The sequence below is a fragment of the Sporobolomyces salmoneus genome, assembly GCF_050403485.1.
Source record: "Sporobolomyces salmoneus JCM6883 DNA, S_salmoneus_JCM6883_v1_ctg2, whole genome shotgun sequence".
Classification (NCBI taxonomy): domain Eukaryota; kingdom Fungi; phylum Basidiomycota; class Microbotryomycetes; order Sporidiobolales; family Sporidiobolaceae; genus Sporobolomyces; species Sporobolomyces salmoneus.
Window position 1 is genome coordinate 1 of NW_027481161.1, and position 22,453 is coordinate 22,453.

A 22,453-nucleotide genomic window follows, 5' to 3' on the forward strand; every position below is an offset into this window, starting at 1 on the left:
GAGCATCTGAAAGCGACTTGGAACAGTGGCAGTTCGAGGGCGAGTAGCACTGGGCAAGAGAGTGACTTGGTTGTGGTCAGAGTCGCTCCCCCTCCGTTTTCAGTTTCACTTGCAAGTCAAAGCTCTCGACTTTGACGAATGTTCTCACTCTCTGAGCTACTCCCTGCTCTGCTCACTGAACGCATGAACAGACTCGCTCCCACTGCCCTCGAGCTTGCTCTCAACTTGAACAACTCGTAGAGAGAGTCATTTGTCAGTTCTCATTCAATAAAGTCGAGAGCTTTGACTTGCAAGTGAAACTGAAGACTGAGGGGGAGTGACTCTGACCTCGATCCAGTCAAATTGGTTCAGTAAGGTGAGCTTCATTCCAAAGTGTCTCAGTCTAGGAGCTGCATGTTTTTAAACTGAGCACTGCCACAGCACCATCAGCTGACAAGGGACGCTCATGCCAGAAGCACAAAGACTTTGGTGACCTCTTCTTGACACTGTCAAAATCCAAGGATGTCAACACTGTGAGTTCTACCCAGGGTATTCAACTAACGCCTTGACTACACAGGCAACCTGGTCTTTTGCATCCCATTGGCAGTTTCTCATTTCGAATGCCCTGACACACTCCTCTACCATTACTACCTCCACCTCTCCAACCTTGTTCCCATGCTGTCCGAAATGCTTCTCTGACAGATTGAAGTCAGTCTGATTTAAATTGTGCAACAACCCAGTCAAGACTGAATAAGAAGCTGCTCCTATCAACAGACCTGATCAGCTTCACTTTCTTTGCTCTTGGGGCACGAATGAGGGTGCCACAGCGGATCCCATCATGGGACATTGTTCCTTTAGGTACTTTCTGTGTGACCCTTCACCTAGCACTCCTAGAATCATAACCCTCTTTCCTTGCTTCATTTCCGGACTCTCTTTCTTTCTCTTGCTTGGCGCTACACACTACACAACAGAATATTGAGCCCAGCACAGGGAGCCTTCGAGAATGGCAAGCTCAGTGCAAGCTCCTTCCCTGGTTGCATTGCACATGCAACATGAGGAAGAAAACTCCATCCACTGTCAGATACTGCATCACAACCGGATGTTACTTGTCCGCCTGTATACCAGAGCGCAAGACAGCAGATCTTCGGAAATCTTTCTTTGTTGTATGGTCTGTCCCTTGCTGACTGTTCTAAGCTCGCCAACCACTTCTCCATGACTGAATCCATAGTTGGGCTCCTATATATGATTCCAGGTCAGATATCCTCATCATCCCTTTTGCCTCCTGTTTGCAAAAGTTGTCAACTTCCTTTTGTCCTGAAACAGCTCATTGTCTACGGAGAGCAGTTGATTTTGTGTTTGTCACATAGTGTCTGACCATTCCAACCTGATGGGCTAACTCCAATTTTGCCTTGCAGCCTGCCATCTCCATCCTTTCAACCCTGCCCGGAACCAGGTCCAAGCAGAGGCTCATGACTTTCGGTCGCGCTGTGCTTTTGCTTGGCCTTTGCCCTGTGCTAATTTCCTGTGAGTGTCAGCAGAGAGAAATCAACAGGATCCTTCTTGGTTTTCTTTGGTTCTCACGCTCCGAGGAGCAACCTTTGACATTCATGAGAACAGGTATGATAGGAAAGACCCAGGGCCCCCTTGCTGAGACCCCATTCTTGCAGTCTGAGCCAAGGACAAGAGAAGAACCTATGTAAAAGGCAGGTTAAGAGTCAGACTCAAGTCTCACTGGGGCAAAAGAACTTGAATACTTTGTTCAATCAGCAGACAGTTTCACTCACTGCCCCGTACTCCAGCAGCTTCCATCCACACATATTTGCACCATGGCAATGTCTCTCTTTGTTCTCTCGGCCCCATAGAAGAGCAACACAAAACGTTCCTATTTGTTTCAAACAGCCTTCCATCACACATCACACCGAGCCGCCATTGTGGGGCTTTAACTTTGCGGCAAGCGCCACAGTAAGCGGAGCTGTATATGCAAATCTGCCTGCTTGGCAAAACTTGAAGTTGACATGAGTGCACAGGTCTTATCCTGTCACATCTCTTTGCACGCGGTCTGCAGGCAAATCCAACGCCAGACTATCTGCACAGAACAAGTCAGATGCCTGCTGATGGGACAGAGCACTGTCTTACTCTTCAGCGACTTGGATTCTTTTGCCACAAATGCAGGTTGCCCAGCTTGAGTTGTGGGTGATTCTGTTGCAGCAATCAATTCTCTAATCACAACATCTGACAATGTACTGCAAGTGGTAGAGCAGCAAACGCATACACTAGAAGACCTGGGCTTTGATTCCTTGGCATGTCATAGTTTTTACCAAAACTACTTGCTATACGCTCGCACAATAGATGCAGCTTGCTGATCCGCCACCGGTTGTCTGCAGAAAGGCTCACAATGCCGCTGAGCCAAGTTTGTTGCAGCAGATGCTCTCACGGGTGGATTCCCCTTTTGATACTTTTGTTATTACTTTCTACATTTCTCTCTTGTATCTAAATACCTCCAGTATTTTCTCAACTTCATTCCCCTTTCTCCAGCGCTTCACATTGGGGAACAGGTCTGTTACTTCTTGTTACTTTCTTCTAGTACTCTGTAATGCTTACTAGCGCTTCACACTGGAGAACAGAGTCCTGAATTCAATAAAGATGAGGGGGGAAAACTGGGGACTCCAGCAGTTTGATATTACAGGATCCAACTCCTCACACTACTCACAGGTCAAGCAAGAAAGCAGAATGTTGACTTCTACAAAGAGGAAAGCACTGAGCAGAGTCAACATTGATGTGGCACAATCCCCGGAACCATAGGCAATGCAATGCTGCGTTTCTGATCTGCATATGCAATGGAGCCCTATGACCTCTCCTCTACTTCTAGTGGTTCTGATGGAGGCAATATAGACAGAATTTTGACAAGAAGATGTCGCACTGTTCCCTGCCAACAACGAGTCAGCAAGTATCTGTGGTTACTCTGTCTCTGTTGTGGCTGGTACCTGCAGACGAGCACCGAAGGTGCATTCAAGAATCAGTCAATGACACATTCAAATAGATGCACACCTGCACCTCAAGCTCAGCGGAAAGGAACAAGTAGCTCGTGAATCAGGGTAATACTGTGTCCGCCAGGTCATCAAAGTACAGCTCTATGGTGTACACACTGATGACCTCGAAAGACTAGTGTGAAGCAAACAACATTCACCACATCCTGTTTCAATTAGAAGTATTTTCTTTGCCGGGACAGCATTACCGCCAGAGTTTTGACTCCAGTCTCTCCTCTCCTATCCATTCTCGCGCTGACAGAGAGAGGCAGAGGACAAAGTCATGGTGCTCACCCAATTTCAAATCTGCCCTCGATTTTCTTCCTGCAAGCACATGGAGCTGATGTAGCGAAAAGTCTCACTTTCGATTACTCGTCAGAATTCCAATTCTCTGTTCATCACTGTCTACATCGCATTCTCACAATTTCTTATCCTTTTCAAGCACTTCACACTGAAAACAGTGTCCGAGGCTGACTCAGAACCTTAAAGTTGTGCGTAGTTGCCTTGCAAACCATTCATGTTTCGTGGTGCTGTTCTTGTTGTCTGCATTGTTTGTTGCTTGTTGCTTGTTGCCTTGCAGGCCTTGCAGGAAGAACACAGGTGAGAAGCTGGAAGCAGGAAGCTGCAAGACAGCACTGGCAAAAGCATTGAGATTGTTACATTTATCAAGTGCTCAATCACACCATCTAACCAATATAGCTCAGGCAAGCAGGGCAGGAAAGTAGACTGACTGATGGTCTAAACTTTCAGCATGTCAAAGTCCTCTCACAAGACTACTTTCTCAGGGTCCGCAAGAGCAAGCCTCTTTTTGGAGAAGCAATCAGGGGGTGTGCTTCTGTCGGGCAAGCCTGGAGAAAGGGACTTCAGCATTCTCAAGCGCAGCTGAGAACGTGGTCACTCATCCAAAATCTGGAGTGGTAGCAGGAGCTGAACTGATGAAATGTCTCAGAGTGGTGTGAAAAGGATCATCTGTGTTGCTCATGAGAGAATCATGCAAAGCAATTTGCCGCAGGAGGGAGAAGAGGAATCTGTTTCTGCAAGGATTGTGATGTCAAAAGTCCTTGCCTTTTTAAATGAGCTGCAAGCCAAAATGAACAGCTACATGCTCATAGCATATGAGTGCTAAGAGCGCCATCTGTCTGACCATAAGAGACTTAACTGGCTAGCACTGTTCATGGGGTCTGTGTTCATGCTGGAGGGTTGGGGGCACTCTAGGAAGAATTGAGAGGACACTATGACAATTCTCTGATTGACTAGTTCCGCAACCCTGTCTCAATAATGTGAACAACACAGAGGTTTGTGCCGGAGGAACGTTTCTACATGCCCTCTGTCAAAGCCACCTGACTCTTCTGGAAGGTAACAAAGATGTGAAGGTGTGTGCATTCGACTCAAAATGAAAGCGAAGAGCCAACAATAATCACAGATCCAGCAGACAAATCAACACCAACTATGAAGAGGATGTCAGAGGGACACAACACACAGAGAGAAGCATAATCATGCTTGGGCAAAAGAAGCAGGTGACAAGTTGCACAAGAGACATAGCACACCACTTACCGCATTGTCTACTCATGCACCAGCTCAGTGCAGAGGTTGAGATGCATCGATTGTGGTGAAGACTTGTCCAGCAGACATGGCAGAAGAAAAGGCAAGAACAACCAGTGTAACACTGAGGGTAAAGAGACATGGTCTGCTGAGCTTCGAGCCAATGCATTTGTCGCATTGCGTTGGTTGAAGGCATGGAGCTTGGTAACCCACGTGCCCACACAATTTTGGTTACACATTGTTCCAGCATATACACTATCTATTCAACGACGCTGACAGGCCGGCAGCAGGAGGTGATTATTGATGGGGAGTCTGACAACAAGGATAGTGAGTTTGAGGTGCTACAAGCCGCTTCATTGAATAGTTGTGAGTATTTGACGCCAAGTGATCAACTCCTCCACCAGTCTGCGAAGACTGAACTGCCAAGAAACCAAGCCGTTGAGATGAGTGTCCTGAGTATCACCTTACAAGGGGTGGGCAACGGTGGCCTGGCTTAGCATGCAGGAATGAGATGAGAAGCAATAGAATGACAGAGGTAGTGAGTGAGCTACAAACCTTGATAGGCCTTAGCAACAAACAGCGTAGGAACAGCTCCCCTTGAGAGTGGAATACCCACTGAGCTTGCTCATTCACGAATGGATAGTGTGGTCTTTGCGTGTTTCTGCTTCTCTCCCTTCTCATGGTGCTATAGAAGTCGGCATATAGCAACTTTTTCAATGCTCCTTCACTGCTTGCCATATTTGGACCTTTTCCAAGCCTTGTTTTTGTTCTGCTATGGACCTTCAAAGACAAGAGAAGACAAAGTTGTCGAGATCCTCAGACCGCAAAATTGACAATTACAAGGTCGCAGAATTGTAAACTTGCCTGTGGACTGAGGTACTTGCAGGTCCCATTTTGATGACCTCCTTGCTTCGCCTCCTACCGCTGCGTTCTGCTTTTCATGTTTTGCTTAATGTACCAAACTGCTGGATATGGTTTCTTGTGTAGGAACCTAGCCAATGATTGATTGCAGAATCTAAAACAGTGCTCATCTCGAGCCATGTAGCAGCTCAGCATCCCTGTCCTTACTCCGTAGTTCAAACAGGTTGGTACTTGTGTATGGCAGCAAGCAAAGCTTGGCATACTCCATGAAGAGTGCTTGTCAATTATCTTGAATAAACACTCTTTCCTGTCTATCTCCCGGCGTCCACCTTTGTTTAACTTTTAAACCTACATTGAAGGTGACATTCAGACGTTCACACCGCGCAAGAATGAACTTTGGGTTAGAATGGCAGAGACAGAAGGAGGAGAAGTTGCGCAACACTTCAGCCACATCAAGAGAATTCTTGGTCAAGCCTCAAACGTTCCTTGCAGATGTCTTTCATGGCTTACATTGCCACCGTTTTCCATGTCCAATCTCCCGAACATTGAGACTCACCTGCACTCAGTCACTTTGGATTCACCAAACTCACTCTGGTACTCGCGAGAATGTTTGACAAGCCCTTGACCAAATCAGCCCCGGTGCTAGGATCGTATCCCAGCTGCAATGCTTTTTTGAATTTCTTTTCTGTTTCTCTCTCTGTTCACTGCTCAGATTGGTTGCTGTATATATAGGCATATCTATCTTTTGATTGCACCAGGAATCAAGTCTGTCAGTTGACTAGAGGTTGCTAGCACTTATTTGGAGGACTGCTGTTGAACTTTCAGATTGTAGGTTTGGTACTATCGTTTTATCTCTCTTTTTTCTCTTGAGCTCTCTTCACCTGTCTCTTCACCTTGCCCTGGACCTTTCACTTGTAGTGTGTTGACTAACACTCTCTTCACTGTTTACAACTTGCTTGGGAGAACTCAAACTTCGCCTATCATTGTGCCTCAGTCACCCCCATTTGATCCCTGCAACCCTGACCTAGCTTACCCAAGCCAGAAGTCAGTGGTTCCTGCATTCATTTCCAACAGAAATTGATGATCCTCTTTTGCCTACAAAGCAGGTATGAAGAAACTCCTCTCAAAAAGTGGGAGATATCATTACCAAATCTGGATAGTGGTCTGTTCTTGTTATCTGGATCTATTATCCTTCTCACCCTTTTCTTTCCACCCTCTTTTCCCCTTCCCTCTTTCTCCGCTTCACTTACTCTTCCTGTCATCCTCTTCCCTTGTTGAACCAGTGCAAGTGCTCCATTTGCCTGCTGCCCTGTCAGCTCTGCTGAGCAGAGCTGTTTGCCTGCTCTTCACAGCAACACTTTGTACTATGAAAGCCACTATCTTTCTTGTTCTCTCTTTCTTTCTTTCTTTCTTGTCTAGAGACCAGTCTGGCCAGACCTGGCCAGGGAGGAACTGTATCAAGCCTACACAATCACTGGTGTATCACTCCTGCTGACAAATTGGAGCAGGAGGCCACAGAGAGGAAGAAGAAGGCACCTCACACCTCACGCCGTAAAAGCCTGAGATTGTTGGCAAATAACGGCTGTTGGGCTGACTCCGAAAGCCTGCAATCTCTTAGGCAGTAGACATCGAAATCTGGTAGCTGTGATGATTGGTCAAAGTTTGGAGCTTACAGTGGAAATGGTAGAAAAAACAAGCTGGAAACCTTTTCTTTCTATTTCCGCACATTTTGCATAGCTTCTCTGGCCGAAATGTGTGATCTCGGAGAGCTACTGACTGGCTAAGAGTACATCCAGCGGTATAACTGCTGGCAGGCTTATCCAACTCAGCGGCCAGGTGGTGGCCAGGCTGACCTCAAACCTGGTGAGATCAAAGCCAGTCTGCCCCACCAGGCAGGTCAAAGCAGCAGGTCCGCTTTGTCACAACCCCTTGGCCCTGTCACGTCAGCTCCTCTCCCCCTTCCGTTCTACTGCACTGAAATGAATCTAGGATAGTGAGGTCACCGCATGGGCTGCGCCTGAGTGAGAACTGCTGGAAAGAGGTGGTGTTGGAATGATTCTCAAGCTTTTCGATCTGTAGTTTGAGCAAATCTCTCGAGTCAAAGCTTGCTGCTGGAGTTCACGCATCAAGACTCAACAGAGTGAGATAGTAGTCTGTCCCACCCGTGAAGAGAGAGGCAAACAGGAGGGAGCAAGACTGAGACTATGAGTTTTCAATTCTGAGCACTCGGGTAAAACAATGTCTGTGTTTGCTTTTCCGAGCCAAACAAAACAGCTTTGATAGATTCTTTAGTCTAGTTGGTTAGGGCACCGCATTGTGGCTGCGGAAACCGGCGTTCGAATCGCCGAAGAGTCAATTCCTTTTTTTGCACCCTGCTACGGCGGAATCACCATTTTTTTACTCTCTCTCCCTGCTTTCCCCATTGCCCCATCCCCCTTTCGTCCCTCGTCTCCAGCCAAGCCGTAGTCTGCCCTCCCCCTAGTGGGAGAAGATTTCACTCCCGTTTCATTCATGAGCTCGCAAGATTTTGCATTCTCATTTCCTTTGTTGCCTGGCGTCTCAGCCTTACCTTCTCCCTAAAGCATCCCTTCCCCCCATCCCTGCTTCGTGTCAGAGCGCGTAAAACACGCGCCTAGAGGAGAAGTAGCTCAAACCACTTCAAGCTTCATGCTTTCGAGCGATTTTTCCGCTCGGTTCACTCTTTCGAAACGACTGGCTCTGCGGCGCCGTGATCTCGCTAGACAGACCCGTGAATGACACTCATGTACGGTTACTCGCCAGCTCTGATCAACCCTCAGTAGAATCCCTCAACTTGAGCAGCAAAGAGGAAAACTTGGTCAGAACAAAATCAGCCAAAGGATTCGGGAGCCCCCTTTGTTGAGAGGAGCGATTCGACGGTACCTCCGCCATAGGGCATCTACCGAAAATGAAGCAAAAGGAAGCGTACCAGATCCCACTCAACACTGGCAAAAGTTATGGCGTTTCCCGGGCTTGAACCGGGGACCTTACGCTAGATGAGGCCTGACAACTTCAGGCGTACGCTACTCCCAACTGAGCTAAAACGCCAATTCATGTTTACTCTGCTCAAACAAGCGTATAGATCAAATAGCGTTTTGCCTCTATCAAAACCGATCTTCTCCTTCGTCTCGCTCCACCGCTTCGCTACAGACCGTGGCTTCTCGATATGCTAAGGATTCCAATAGACAGGGGGCGAGGGAGAACAAGCCTTCAATCGGAAAGTCGAGACCTATCCCGCGCTTTGCCGTCTTTGACTCTTCGCGCGAGTTGCCATTAGATGCTGTTCGATCGTCCCTAAGTCCGCTAAAGGCAGCGAGCCTAAATCCTGGGCACGAGGTTTGCCTTTGCACCCCTCTTCCTCTCCCAAACATCTTCCCGTTCCGAATCACTATCGCGGAGTGAGAGCGCTGGACAGAATGCTCCGTCGACCACTTTCTCAACTTTCGCACCGCCTCTCTCCTTCTTCCCTTTCTCCGAAACTCCTTATCTCTTCTCGGCCTACCGCTTCCCTCTCCCAACTCTCTACTCCCCGTTCGATCTCTGCCCGCACTCTCACTACTGGCTTATCGCAAACGAGTCACCATGTTCCGACCTCTTCCATCTTCGCTCCTCTCGATACATTCACTCGTCGTCACGTTGGACCTCAACCCGCGAGCGTGCAGAAGATGTTAGAGTACCTCGGGTACGAATCAATGGACTCATTCTTGAAGGACTGTGTACCTCAGGACATTCGGCTCGAGGAAAACGCGATTCGAGATGAAGGTGCCGGAGGGATTAGAGCGTTGAGTGAAGGAGAACTTCTGAGGAGGGCGAAAGAGATTGGAAAGAAGAACAAGGTCACGAGGAGTTTCATCGGTCTCGGCTACCACCAAGCTGTGAGTCTTGGTCTTCGTAATCTCCCTACATAGTCACCTCCAATTCTGTTCAATCTTTAGGTGCTACCACAAGTCATTCTTCGCAACATGCTTGAGAATCACGGATGGTTCAGTCAGTATTCGCCGTACCAGGCTGAGATCTCGCAAGGTCGCCTCGAATCTCTCATCAATTTTCAAACTCTCACGACATCTCTCACCGGACTCGATATCGCAAACGCCTCCCTCCTCGACGAGGGAACCGCCGCAGCCGAGGGCATGATCATGGCTTTCGGTCATCTTCGCGAGAAGCGCAAAACGTTCTTCGTCGATAGAAGTGTTCTTCCTCAAACAGTCGCCGTCGTCAAAACTCGAGCTGCTCCTTTCGGTATCAACGTCGTAGTCGGAAACGTCAAGAAATTGCTTTCGGAAGAACACGGCGACGAGGCTCAACAAAAAGATCTCATCGGAGTTCTCCTTCAAGTGAGTCGATTCGACTTATTTCGTCTAGCTAGGAGCTGACGTCTATCGCACAGTACCCGGATGTACGAGGAGAAGTCGCAGATTGGCAAGCCGTCGCAGATCGAACTCATCAACTCGGAGGACTCGTTTCTTGCGCGACCGACTTTCTCGCTCTCACGATGATCAAACCTCCCGGTGAATGGGGCGCCGACATTGCATTCGGAAACGCTGCTCGCTTCGGAGTTCCCCTCGGCTTCGGAGGACCTCACGCCGCATTCTTCGCATGTTCGGACGCTCTCAAGCGAAGGATGCCCGGTCGATTGATTGGACTTAGCAAGGACAAGGAGGGTCGACCTGCTTACCGTCTCGCACTCCAAACGAGAGAACAACACATTCGTCGCGATAAGGCGACTTCGAATATTTGTACTGCTCAAGTGAGTTCTTCTGCCCATCTCCTCTCTTCGCTCGCATTCGACGCTAATACTCGCCTTGCTAGGCACTTCTCGCAAACATCTCAGCAATGTACGCCGTCTATCACGGTCCCGAAGGACTCCGTGCGATCGCCGAGAAGGTCCATGGCCTCGCTCGAATCGTCAAAGCCGCCGTCGAAAAACTCGGGCACAAAGTCGCAAACGAAACGTTCTTCGACAGCCTTACGATTCGCCTTTCGGGAACTGCCGCTAGTCTCGTTCACGAGAGCGCTGTCTCAACTGGTATAAACCTTCGACGCGTCGACGATCAACATGTTGCCGTTTCTTTCGACGAATCTCACTCGCTTGAAGACATCGTCGATCTCCTCAACGTCTTCGTCTCGAACCAGAAAGGTCCTCGTCGCATCAATCAGATCCAACCTTACACGACCGAGTCGCTCGTCGAATACGCCGAAAGTCTCGACATTCCCGCTCCTCGCGCAACTCGATCTTCAGTTGGTGAATTGAGCAGTGGAGAAAACATCTCTCCGATCGACTCTCCCGCAATTCCTTCCGACCTCGCGAGAACTTCTCCTTTCCTCACGCAACCCGTATGGAACTCGCACCATTCGGAAACCGACATTATTCGTTACATGCATTACCTTCAAGACAAAGATCTCTCGCTCGTTCACGCACCGATGTAAGTTCGTCTGAGACTCTATCCTCCGTCTGATTCATGCTGAATTGTGTTCGCTCGTTCTCTCCCCCGTTCACAACAAAGTCCTCTCGGAAGTTGCACGATGAAGCTCAACTCGACTACCTCGATGACTCCCTTCACTTGGGATGAGTACTCTCGCATTCACCCTTTCGCGCCGGAGGATCAAGCTCTTGGCTACAAGGAGATGATGGACGTGAGTCTTTTCGCGAGTTTGATTCTCAGCCTGATCAGAACTCACAGATGATTTCCTCAACAGGAACTCGCTCAAGATCTCAGTCTCCTAACTGGTCTTCCCGGTTGCTCTCTTCAACCCAACTCGGGTGCTCAAGGAGAATACGCCGGACTCTCCGTCATCAGGGCTTACCATCTCGCTCGAGGTGAAAGTCATCGCAACATCTGTCTCGTTCCCGCTTCCGCTCACGGAACCAATCCTGCTGTGCGTATAAGCTAGTTTCTCGCGTTCTCCCGTTCTCGTCGACCGAGCTGACTCATATTGCTGAGCGACCTCATCACACACAGTCTGCGATCATGGCGGGAATGAAGGTCGTCCCCGTCAAGGTCCTCTCGACTGGATATCTCGATATGGAGGATCTCAAGGCGAAGGCTTCTCAGCACTCGAAGGATCTCGCGGCGTTTATGGTCACTTACCCTTCGACATTCGGAGTTTTCGAAAGCGGAGTCGAAGACGCTTGCTCGATCATTCATGAGCACGGCGGTCAAGTTTACCTCGATGGTGCGAACTTCAACGCGATGATCGGGCTCACCTCTCCCGGTCGTGTCGGAGCGGATGTGTGCCATCTTAACTTGCACAAGACTTTCGCGATTCCTCATGGGGGAGGAGGACCTGGAATGGGGTAAATATGACTTGCCTTCGCGATCTTGCTCATCGACCTTTGACTGACCCTTGCTCTCTCTCTCTCTTCCTTAGTCCGATCTGCGTTGCCGAGCACCTCATTCCCTTCTTACCTGGTCACCCAGTAGTCCCGACCGGAGGTCAAGAAGCGATCGGACCGATCTCTGCAGCTCCTTACGGAAGTGCGAGCATTCTTTCGATTTCCTGGTGAGATCATTCGCGATCTACCTCGCTGTTGTAGACGAGACTGACCTCATGTTGTCTCATCAGGGCGTATATCAAAATGCTAGGAGCAACAGGACTCAAGTACTCGACACAAGTTGCTCTTCTGAACGCGAATTACGCCATGGCTCGATTACAAGATCACTACCGCGTCAAATTCGTCAACGAGAAAGGACGCTGCGCACACGAGTTCATCATCGATCTCGCAGAGTTTGAGGCGAGCGCGGGCTTGAAGGTGATGGATATCGCAAAGAGATTGCAAGATTACGGAATTCATCCTCCTACGTGCAGTTGGCCTCTATCGACATGTTTCCTGGTGAGTCTTCCATCGCAGCTGGAGTGAACTCCCGATGTCGATGCTAACTCCTTCGAGCGAACAGATCGAGCCGACTGAATCGGAATCGCTACGAGACGTTGATCGGTAAGTTTTCCTTCGAGAACCGACTCTGACTTTCATCTGACTGAGCGCTACCCTTCTCTCCAGCTTCTGCGACGCTATGATCAAGATTCGACAAGAAATCGAAGATATCGCTCAAGGAAAACAACCTCGCGGCAACAATCTGATCGTCAACGCTCCTCACCCTCAACAAGTCATTGTCGCCGACACGTGGGATCGGTCAGTCTCTCCTCTCTCCTCGGAAGCGTGCAACTTTGCTGATGTCCCCTCGCTCCTTCAATAGTCCATATTCTCGAGAAGAAGCTGCTTACCCCGACACTCGATTACGTCGAGCGAAATTCTGGCCTTCAACTTCGCGAGTTGACGACGCATGGGGCGATAAAAACCTTTTCTGCGAATGCGGAGATGTGGTGAGTCCTACTGGCCTGTATTCAGCACAATATCGATCGAGTACTGAGAGAATTGGCAACGACACAGGAATCTTACGCATCGTGATCGTCAATTAGCAAAATAGAATCGATACCCGCTCTTTGAATCCTCTTTTTTCTAAGCCCCTGTAAATTCGTTTAACTTGATCTCAACATCCATCGCATTGGTCCTGTTTCTTCTTTCTCTAACTCTAGTTGCTTGTACGAATTCAACATCGGCTTCACTTTATTCCAAAAACACAACAGGAAAAGCACAGAGGAGAGAGCGAGAAAAGAAGAAGAGAACGAGAGAGAGCACAGTCCTAGAACAAACATTCACTTGTCAACTCTGTCAACCCGACCCAAGTGCACAATTCGATCTATCGAGTGAGTGAAACTCTTCGTCAGCCAAAGTCGAAGAAGACCGAGTAAGAGAGAGAGAAAAACGTACTCCTCGATCCTTTGCAGCTTCGGCCAGAGAGGGTTCGACTTGATCGACGACAATCACGAACCTTCTCCATCTCGCAGGTTCTTGTTCTCGTTTCCAGCACAAAAGACTTGTAATTTCGGCGATTTCGGATTCTGCGAAACACGCTTCAGCTCAACACTCGGAACAGGCAACTAGAATGCGGGAGATAACTCACGAGTCGTGACTGCAGGAAGAGTCGAGCTGGAGAGACGCGGATCGAGGTAATTGTTCCGGTCGATGCCGGCGAACGGGGACGAGAGTGAAAGTTCCTGCTTCTCGGCGATGAGAATGTTGCTGTTCCCCAGCGTGCCCATAATCTTCTGCCATCTAATGCAAGTCGAGTATAAGTTCACGAGACGTTCAATCTCGAGTTCGATCAGATATTCGGAACGTACTGGGGTAAACGACTTCGAGCGAGTACGATCGAAGCTGGATGTGCGAGAACGGTACAGTTGCAGACGTTCGCTTCTCGAGACTTGATGCAGAACGACTCGACTGCCATCCCTTGCTGCAACGCCGTCAAAGAGGGAATGACGAGAAACCCTGCAGAAGAAGAAGAAGAAACGTCAAGCTTGAAGGGGAAGTGATTGACTGAGGAACGCCTCACCGGAGACGAGGATAGGCTCGATAGGCTCATTGTCGCCAAAATGAAGGAATTCGACATCTGCAAAGGTGGAGAGTGACCATCCATGTCAGCGACCAGAGTCGTCCCTTGTCGAAAAGATATGTCACACTTACGATGTGTTTCCATGTGGACTAGCTCGTTGTACATCTTTTCGATCGGCGCGAGTGTTTCTCGACGGTGGACACAGACGACCGCGACTTCGCTGAGTTGTTTCGGCATTCTCGCTCCTATCATCATCAACAAGAGACCGAGAGCGATCCCTTCACCCGAGACCATCTGATCTCTACTGTCACAGATGATAGCGACGCCTCGCCTGATAAGGAACGAATTAAACTGAGAATGTATATCGTAGAACGGCGAGGGAAACGAGAGGAAGGACTCACCCTTTCATCCGTAGGACCGTTCCATGACCGACGCACACAGCTTCGGCACATGCTGCCGCCATCGATTTCTCGTGAAAGATCGGAGTTCGTCGATAATACTCACTCGTGATCAAACGACTCTGAAGTCCAGCGAGGGTTTGTCGACGATTCTCAGCTTCAGTAGCAGCGGCCGCTACTGCATCACGTTCGTTGACCGTCGAGCTTGAAGCTTGTGCTTGAGAGTCGGCTCCGTTGGGGGTTTCTTGATCGTCCGCAAATCGCACAGACGGTTTTGAAGCAGGTTTCGCGCCAGAATCTTCGTTGTTGAGAGGTGTCGCGTGTTCTTCAGATGGAGGCCGATTCGTGGAGACGGGAGTGGGATCGTCTGTAATCTCGCTCGAGTCTGCGCTGGTAGTGTTCGAAGTCGGGTTCTGAGGTGCGACGGGAGGATTGCGCTTGAATTGTAACGCGCGAAGGGCATTGCTCGTCGATGAAGCTGCCGAACTGGAAGAGACGACATTTGCGGGTTGAATGGGGGCTGCGGAAGAGCCTGTTCGAGAAGAGGAAGAACTTGTCGTTGGTCGATTCGGAGTACCGCGAGTCTTCTTGGCTGGGGGTTTCGAAGGCGGTTCATCTCCAGATTCCGAGCTGCTGGAATCGAGCATCTGCGATCAGTTCCCGAGTCTCGAAGAAGTTTCCACGAGAAGCGAGAATAGAAAAGCTTGCCTTACCCGCTCTCGTCGGGAATCACAGGTCGTTTACCTTTGTGCTTCGAAGGTGACGGTTTCTCGTTACTAGCGGCCTGCAGAAGGAACAAGTCAGCCATACACTGAGGAAATACGACGCACGAAAAACTTACCTTGGCAGGGGATTCTGATCGTTCGGTACGGTCCTGACGACCAGATGTCGGTTTCACACTTGCCTTCGAGTTCGGTTTCGCCTTGGAAGTTTTCGGGTTTGGGGTTCCGGTCAAAGCTTCCTTTGCTTTCTTCTCCTCTTTCTTTTCCCATTTCGAAGCGACAGCCTGTTCAGCTCGAGTCGTAGAGGTTCGAGGCTCTGACGCACATGAAACCGTCAGAGTCGAGACTGGACAACGGGCACTTCCGAACGAAAAGGACTCACGCTTTGCGGCCTTTTTCTTAGCTGCCGCTCTTCGCTTGTCCAGTTCGGCTATGGACGCTTGATTGTCCTCGGAATCTTCTTCATCTTCGGACGGACCCGCTCGAGCTTTGCCCTTGCCTTTACCGTTGACAGGTTTAGCAATCGTTTTCGTTTTCGCATCCGTTGGTAGCGATTTCCTTCCCCCTTTCGTAGGTTTGGACTCGGGCTTGGTCGTAGGATCTTTCTCTTTCTCGTCGGCTTCGTAGGCGGCCAGGAGTTCCGGACAATTGAGGTTCTAAAGGCACGACCAGAGAAAGAGGGATTCAATACTCGAGCTGTCAATAGCAGTACAGCGGGTTCTCACTCACCGAAGCTGGTTCCCAAGTATTATCCTTGGAGCTATAGCCTAACCACTTGATCAAATACCTAGTAATGGAGGAGAGGGAGGAGCTGATTTAGTGAACATCAATCAAGTATCCGGTACGAGCACAGCTTACCTGTATTCCTTGTTGAAAGCATCGTAGCGAGATGCCATGATTGCTTCTACGACGTAAACTTCTGCCTCTTCCTCCTCTCCATTGCTCCCAGCTTCCGACATGATCTTGTTTTGAAAGTTCGTCTTCGATTGAACGGTCGCAGTTGATCTCGAGACCTGCGCGCTGTAGTCTGATCGATTGCCGGACTCTGTGTCGAGCGCGCGCGTGGACCCTCGAACAGAGATTGAGTGTGTTGTAGAAGTTCGCGCGACTTTCGAGAAAAACACCCTCTCTCTCCCTCGACAATAGGTTGCCAAAGTATGAAGGAATGAGTTTCGGTAAGCTAGCCTTGCATATCACAGAGGAGATACCTTTGCTTTAGTGAAGAAGATTCAATTTTCTCCAGCTACGGTCAGTCGCAGACCATCTCAGCTTGAGCCTATACTTTCTGTGCGTCCCCGGACTTGCTTCAGCCCGGTCGGTATGAAGTCAGCACGACCGAGTGGTTGAAGAACAGATTTTCCGACTCCATCGTTCGAGCTCGACGCTCGGCGGTTTCTCGAGGTTTTCCGATCGAGTGTACAGTGTAGAGTACAAGGATACTGTGCGTCGAGGCGCATCACCGTCATAGCGAGTCTCACTGTTAACCTCGCTTGAGTTCAGTACACCTCATCGTTGCTTGCTTGGCAGAAACGAGCGACGCTCTCAGAGAAGCCCGGAACTTTGTGAACGCATCACCTCGTCGATCCCATCTGTGCTCCAAGGGTGACAAATTCTTGTAGGGGAGGTCGGAATCACTCGACTCCAGTCAAGGTGCTTATTTGCGAAAAGCGAATTTAGCTTTTGCTTTTCCGCTTCAATGGTGTTGCAAATTCTGTCCAATACATACAGTACGACGCCTCCGAGCGACCTCAGCCATCCCACCCCTGTCGCTCGCTATGGCTGTACGACGTGCTGCAATGTACGACGATGACAGAGGAGGGTCAAGCTCAGACTTTCGTTCTCTCGAGGGAAAACTTTCAGGCTTCGCAAGTTCAGCATTGATCTTTCCTCCCCGTCTAGCCTTTAGGCTAGACTAGGACTACAGTACGTCGTGGGGTCTCTGCAGAGAACGTCGCCGGACCAGACAGTCAAGTTGAAGCTATCGAGCTCAACTCACGCTAATTCGCTGTGGTCTTTCAATTTCGTGGCAGGAACTCGCAGCTTTTTCTGCAGGCGGTCGCTCAAAGAGGGAAAGGAGAGTTGTAAAAGGTCCGAGACATAGAAACCGTTTGAAAAGTCCGAAACCACGCGCGTTCATTACCACATTGCCTGTTCTTCTTCTCGATTGCTTCCCTTCGCTTCTCTCCGTCACGGCTCGTCACTCGCTTTCTCTCTTTCCAAACTTTACTTCCGACGCTCTTTTTTTACGCAAGATCCTCGTCCACCTGTCCAAGGCTCGAGCGTTCCTCCTAGGTAAGTTCTGACACTCCTGATTCGTCCGTCGCAAGAGTGGAGGTCAAAGAAGGAAATTCGAAAGGTTAGAGCGCATCCGGGGTAACATCTTGGACCTTTTGTCCTCCTGAGCAGACAGGATCCTCGGGAGGTTACCGACACATTCTTCGTTTCAGTCAGGACTCCGACGGGACCAGACGACTCTCTATCAACCAGCAGCAGCTCTCTCGACTCTCGGTCGCATCTTCCAATTTCGGGATTCAGCTCTCGGCAACGTTTGCGTCCGAGACGACTTATTTTTATCAAAGAGAAACGTCAAGGAAACCTCCCGTCGCTTTGAGCGTCCTCAAGAGGTGAGATGACAGGAGGAGAGCTACCAACTTCAGGTCGTGAGTTTCTCCCTGCTCTTTCGCTTCTCTTTTCTTCTATTGAGTGATCGACGCGATGTCCGACGCGAGCTGACGTACGACCATTGAACGAACAGATAGCTACTTTGGAGTGGTCAATTCGGGAGAACAAGCTCATGCGATTATCGAAGCGAGTAAACTGGGTGTAAGCTCGCCCTTCTCTCCTCTGGGTCTCTCTCGCCTCGCGCTTGCTGACAGAGTCGCATCGTTTCGACGTGGTGCAGCTCCTACCGAGAGTGACGCGTCGATTGACAGACGAAGAGTACGTTTCGAGTGAGGAGAGGGAGGAACGTGAGAGGAGCAAGAGAAAGCTGACGGACTCGACAACTCATTTCACAGGCGTATTCGGTTCGTTCGTGCTGGCGCAGTTTTCGTTTGGGAAGAGGAAGAGGCGGGTATTCGTCGCTGGACAGATCATATCAAGTGGAGTCGTAAGTCGCAGCCTGCGAAAGAATTTATTTCAGCTCAACTGACCATGCTTCTTGCCCGTCTCGACAGCGTCTCGAGTGTCCGGAGCGTTCTTGACGTACACCGAGATGCCCTCGAAAGGACCCGAGACATTGATCAAGCAGTCGTTTTCTTCGGTTGATCCGTCTGGAACGAAAATGCACCTAATCGCCTACACAAACAAGATGGCTCTGTCCGACGGCTCGCTACCAAGCGCAGCTCACGATCCTCTCATCCAGGGAATGCTCGCTCGACGGTCAAACGCAGGAAGAGATCCTCGTCAACAGCCCGGACCGCTTCTCTCGCCTCCGATCTCGAATTCGCCCATTTCGTCCTCGGCGAGTTCATCATACGGTTCGAATCCAGGGAAACGGAGGCAATATCGTGGTTCTCATCCTGCACTCCCTCCGATTTATCCTGTCTTGTCACCTCCAGCAGCGTCGTCTTCCGATTCACTCACTCTCCCGACCCCTCCTCCGACGACACTCCCTCCGATGCTTCTCGATCCACGTCAAAGACCTCAGTCGACCTCTCACGACGGTGACTCGCGTCCAAGATCAGCCTCCTCCGCCTACGAAGAGCGACCGCGGACTTCTTCCTCTGAACCTCGACCAAATTCGTCTTACGATTCTCTACCGCGGCCGTCTTTCCCCAATCCTTCATTCCCCTACTCGCTACCGGCTTACAACTCTGCTTCCACCTGCCCTTCCTCTTCGTCGACATCTTCTCGCGCACTCCCGTCTTTCTTTCCAACCTATGGCTCGCAACCGATCGATTCCTTTCCCCATTATTCGAATGGTCAGCAACCTTTCGATAATTCCCGATACCCCCTACCTCCGCCAATATCTGCTCCTCATCACCATCATCCTTTCGAAGGGTCTCTCCCGCCGCCACGGATGGCTCCCGCGAACGTCTCGCCTCTCGATTCTCAATCGCGCGAATTGCCTCCATTTCCAAATCTCCCACCGATGCTACCGAACCCTCGCAATCACTCTCCGCCACACTCTTATCCGAATCCCCACGAAGAATCGCTGCAGCGGCAAGTCGACGACGGAAGGGGTCAATCGTGGAGAGGAATGGAGGACGAACGACAACTTTCGCTCCTCGGACGTCGGCTCTAACATTTCGCACTCCCTCGTCATTTCTCATTCATCGGAACTCAGCTCAAAAACGTACGCGGTGGTCGCCGACTGGTTCGACTGATCACACGCTCGAACTCACTTTACGAACTTTCCCTCTCTCCTAAGGCCCTGCAGCCTCTTTCTTCGATATGATATGGATATATACACCCCCCTGTTTGTCTCACTACCTTTGCTTTGCGTTCCTTTGCTTTAACCCAGTAGCATAATTCCCACGTACGGACCGAAAGTTTTGCAAAAAGCTCGATTTGATCGCTTTCAGCCGCTCGGTTCACGGCACTTTTCACCGGGCGACATCTTATCTGGCTCCCGAATCGCGTTAAGGTTGCCGTATGACGTTCGAGATGTCGACGATGAATGGCATGGTTTCGGCCGACTCTTCGTATTGAAAGGGGGGAGTCGGCTATCGGATAGAGACAGAGCAAAGATACTGCACAGCGAGGCGGAGATTCGCGACGCAATCGACTTCCGATACAACCAAAGCATTTCGTTCGAACAGCTCATTACAGAAAGTCGTATTACTCTGCAGCGACAGCAACTTCGTGCAAGTACTCGCCGAGTAGTTGAGAACCGTTGATGAAGTTGGAGCGATCGAGCTTCTCGTTGGTCTGTGTCGAAGCGAAAGCGAGAGGTCAGTTGGAGTCTCGCGTGACAGGAGATTGCTCGAAGGTAGAAAAGAGTCGTACTGAGTGAGCTCCGTCGTCTCCGCTACGAGCGTGGAAAGCGAAGAAGCGTCAGAATATATACTGACAATGACCTGATAGATACTGAATACGTACCGTCCCACTGCACAGAGGATGATCAACGTTAGCGAGGGAAAGACGAGCTGAGACAGAACGAAGGAGAGAACGTACTGGGAAGCAGCATAACGTTCTTGTTTAAAGCTTCAGCAAAGGTGAGCGTAATCGGGATTGATCCTGTGGACGCAATGAGTGCTCGTCAGTATCTTGCGCGCAGAGGGAGACACTGATCGCTCTCTCACCTCCTTCTCGAGTATAATCGGGCGTTTTGCCGTAAACAGTTTCGACAGCTTTGTGAGCCGCTCGGAAGTTCCAGTGGTCAATCGAAGCCATCCAGGGCTTTCCTCCATGATGAGCTTCAACCTTGAGGGTGTTCTTGGAACCAAGTTTCGCAAATTCCTCCTGCAAGAAAGGACGAAACGAGGAATTGAGCTCGATCTACGCGGACGCTGATAATCGAGCGAAGATTTGTCTTACTTGGAGGTATTTCTCGACGATGGTATTGACTTCATCGGGGGTGAGGTCGGGAACGAGACGAATCGAGAATTTACCTATCGCGGCGAGCAAGAAATTCGAGATCAGTGAGTGTTCCTCGCCGCAAGCGAGCGATGCCCGAGATTACCTTTAACAGAGGCGGGGATGACAGTCTTTGCCCCAGGAGCGGAGAAGGCGCCTTCGATTCCGTGAATGCTCAAACCTGAAGAGACGAGCGAATCGGGTCAGGTTCCAACAGCCTACTTCCGGGAGTCGATGTCCGAGTCACGATAGGGGGATTGAGAACATACTAGGGTATCGCATGCGACCCATAAGAGCGTCGACCTTGTTGTCGTGAATCAAAGTTTTCGCTCCAACGTTCTTCTCGAAATCCTCGACTGTGACATTGATCGCCTCGTAGAGTTTACGCTCTTCGTCGGTGAGAGGTGCGACTTTCTCGTTGATTCCCGGGATCAGGATTTTGCCTTGAGGGGTAACGAGCTTCGAGAAAAGCGCAAAGAGATCCGTCATTGGTTCGTGAACCATCGCACCGAACACACCGGAATGTAAATCGGCACGAGGACCAGATACGTTGACCGAGAAGTAAGCGAGACCTCGAAGACCTGTTTCATGAGCGGAAAAGCACGCAGAGGCGGGAGGATCAGACCAATTTCGCCTTTCCAAAGCGGGTTTGGGCGAGGACTCACCGTAAGTGATGCAAGGAGATTCGGTACCGAGCCAGTAGTTGTCCGAGATACAGACAGCGTCGACATCCTTGAAATGTCCTTTTGCCTCTCGAATGACGAGTTCCTCTAATCCTTCGCTGCCGGACTCTTCCATACCTTCGAAGCACATGACAAGATTGACAGGTAGTTCCGTGTTCGTGGCTTTGTGAGCTTCGATCACGTTCAACCAACCGAGGATAGGTCCCTAGGAGTGACAACGGAGCGAGATCAGTCGATGCGAGAACCGGCGCAAATTCCGTTACGAGCTGAAGCGCTGCAGGCTCACCTTGTCGTCAGAAGATCCTCGACCGTACAGACGTCCAGTCTCCTTATCTTCGGTCAGTTTGAAGGGCTCGTGGTCCCATCCGTCACTGAGTAGCGCCTAGCGCGCGAAGGCGAGAGGGAGAGAGCTGAGAATGAGCGAGCGCAAATGTAATCGAAGGAGTACGAGTCGTCGCTTACAGGTTGAACGTCGTAGTGACCCTAATTGAATATGCAATCATGATTCGTCAGTCACACGAGATCACCCAGCAGAGGCCATCCAGGGGAGAAACGAACGTAGATGAGAATGTTCTTCTTGTTCGGATTTTTCCCGTAATTTCCGAGCAAGACCGGAGGGAGATCGACTTCTTGGCCATCAAGGGTCTGTTTACCGAGAGCTACCGTTCTCACTCTGAATATTGCGAAATGGGAAACCAAAGTCAGCGTGCGGAGAGTGCGAAATTTCGAAAGAGGGGAACAAGACGCACTCTGCACCAAGCTTGACAAGTTCTCCTTGGAGCCAATTACCCATCTTGTGAACATGCGGCCTTAGAGTATCAGATTGATCAATGAGTCGGTTCAGGAGGGGAAACGACGGCGAGCCGAAGAGTGTAGATCAACTGACCGGTAAGATGCTTCTCCGCTGACACTGGGGATCTCTACTGCTTCCCTCAAGCGATCGATAAGCTTCGAGGCGTTGTCTTCGATCCAGGTAGCGAAGGGTTTGCTGGTGCGTGGATCAGAAGTATCAGCGAACAATGTCGGCAAAAGCGGCCGCGAGAGCTTCCTGGCGACCTCGCGAGAGCCCATGGACTGTGGAGCAAGCCTCTGTATCGACTCACGAAGAGGGCATGGTGGAGTGAAGTTGTTGAGGATAGGGGAAAGAGCTGAAGATTCGCGGGTGAGTCGGCTCGAGGTTAATCTACCATGCGGTCGAAGGCGTTTACATCTCTTCTGGGAACATGATACGTAGCGTGGAGAAGCTCGACGAACTTGAGCCATGGTTCATCAGCAGCGAAGGACGCGAGAGTTTGCAGACGTCGACAA

General features: G+C 50.2%; 4 protein-coding genes across 4 annotated transcripts; 2 read left to right on the forward strand and 2 right to left on the reverse strand.

Annotated features, from left to right (window-relative positions):
* Nucleotides 1–8,842: 8,842 nt before the first annotated feature.
* GCV2 (glycine decarboxylase subunit P) lies at nt 8,843–12,834 on the forward strand (the record flags this gene model as incomplete). The annotated part of the gene is made up of 13 exons (XM_076628494.1): nt 8,843–9,301; nt 9,362–9,760; nt 9,814–10,173; nt 10,236–10,849; nt 10,931–11,060; nt 11,124–11,303; nt 11,387–11,721; nt 11,796–11,927; nt 11,991–12,258; nt 12,323–12,363; nt 12,427–12,558; nt 12,623–12,749; nt 12,817–12,834. The coding sequence occupies 13 exons, from the start codon at nt 8,843–8,845 to the stop codon at nt 12,832–12,834; spliced, it is 3,195 nt and encodes a 1,064-aa protein (XP_076491230.1).
* Nucleotides 12,835–13,069: 235 nt separating this feature from the next.
* Nucleotides 13,070–15,901, reverse strand: JCM6883_003524 (uncharacterized protein; the record flags this gene model as incomplete). Its single annotated transcript, XM_076628495.1, has 12 exons — nt 13,070–13,126; nt 13,198–13,328; nt 13,391–13,542; nt 13,611–13,758; nt 13,823–13,879; nt 13,954–14,153; nt 14,224–14,850; nt 14,934–15,004; nt 15,062–15,258; nt 15,325–15,598; nt 15,672–15,729; nt 15,801–15,901. The coding sequence occupies 12 exons, from the start codon at nt 15,899–15,901 to the stop codon at nt 13,070–13,072; spliced, it is 2,073 nt and encodes a 690-aa protein (XP_076491231.1).
* A 1,670-nt stretch (nt 15,902–17,571) lies between these two features.
* Nucleotides 17,572–19,188, forward strand: JCM6883_003525 (Gti1/Pac2 family protein; the record flags this gene model as incomplete). Its single annotated transcript, XM_076628496.1, has 5 exons — nt 17,572–17,602; nt 17,698–17,765; nt 17,845–17,882; nt 17,960–18,051; nt 18,119–19,188. The coding sequence occupies 5 exons, from the start codon at nt 17,572–17,574 to the stop codon at nt 19,186–19,188; spliced, it is 1,299 nt and encodes a 432-aa protein (XP_076491232.1).
* Nucleotides 19,189–19,724: 536 nt separating this feature from the next.
* Nucleotides 19,725–22,259, reverse strand: DUG1 (metallodipeptidase; the record flags this gene model as incomplete). Its single annotated transcript, XM_076628497.1, has 15 exons — nt 19,725–19,814; nt 19,893–19,914; nt 19,986–19,992; nt 20,061–20,123; nt 20,189–20,348; nt 20,424–20,497; nt 20,569–20,643; nt 20,732–21,043; nt 21,128–21,350; nt 21,432–21,527; nt 21,608–21,628; nt 21,704–21,818; nt 21,895–21,954; nt 22,032–22,133; nt 22,249–22,259. 15 exons carry the CDS (start codon nt 22,257–22,259, stop codon nt 19,725–19,727), a joined length of 1,431 nt encoding a protein of 476 aa, XP_076491233.1.
* Nucleotides 22,260–22,453: the final 194 nt, after the last annotated feature.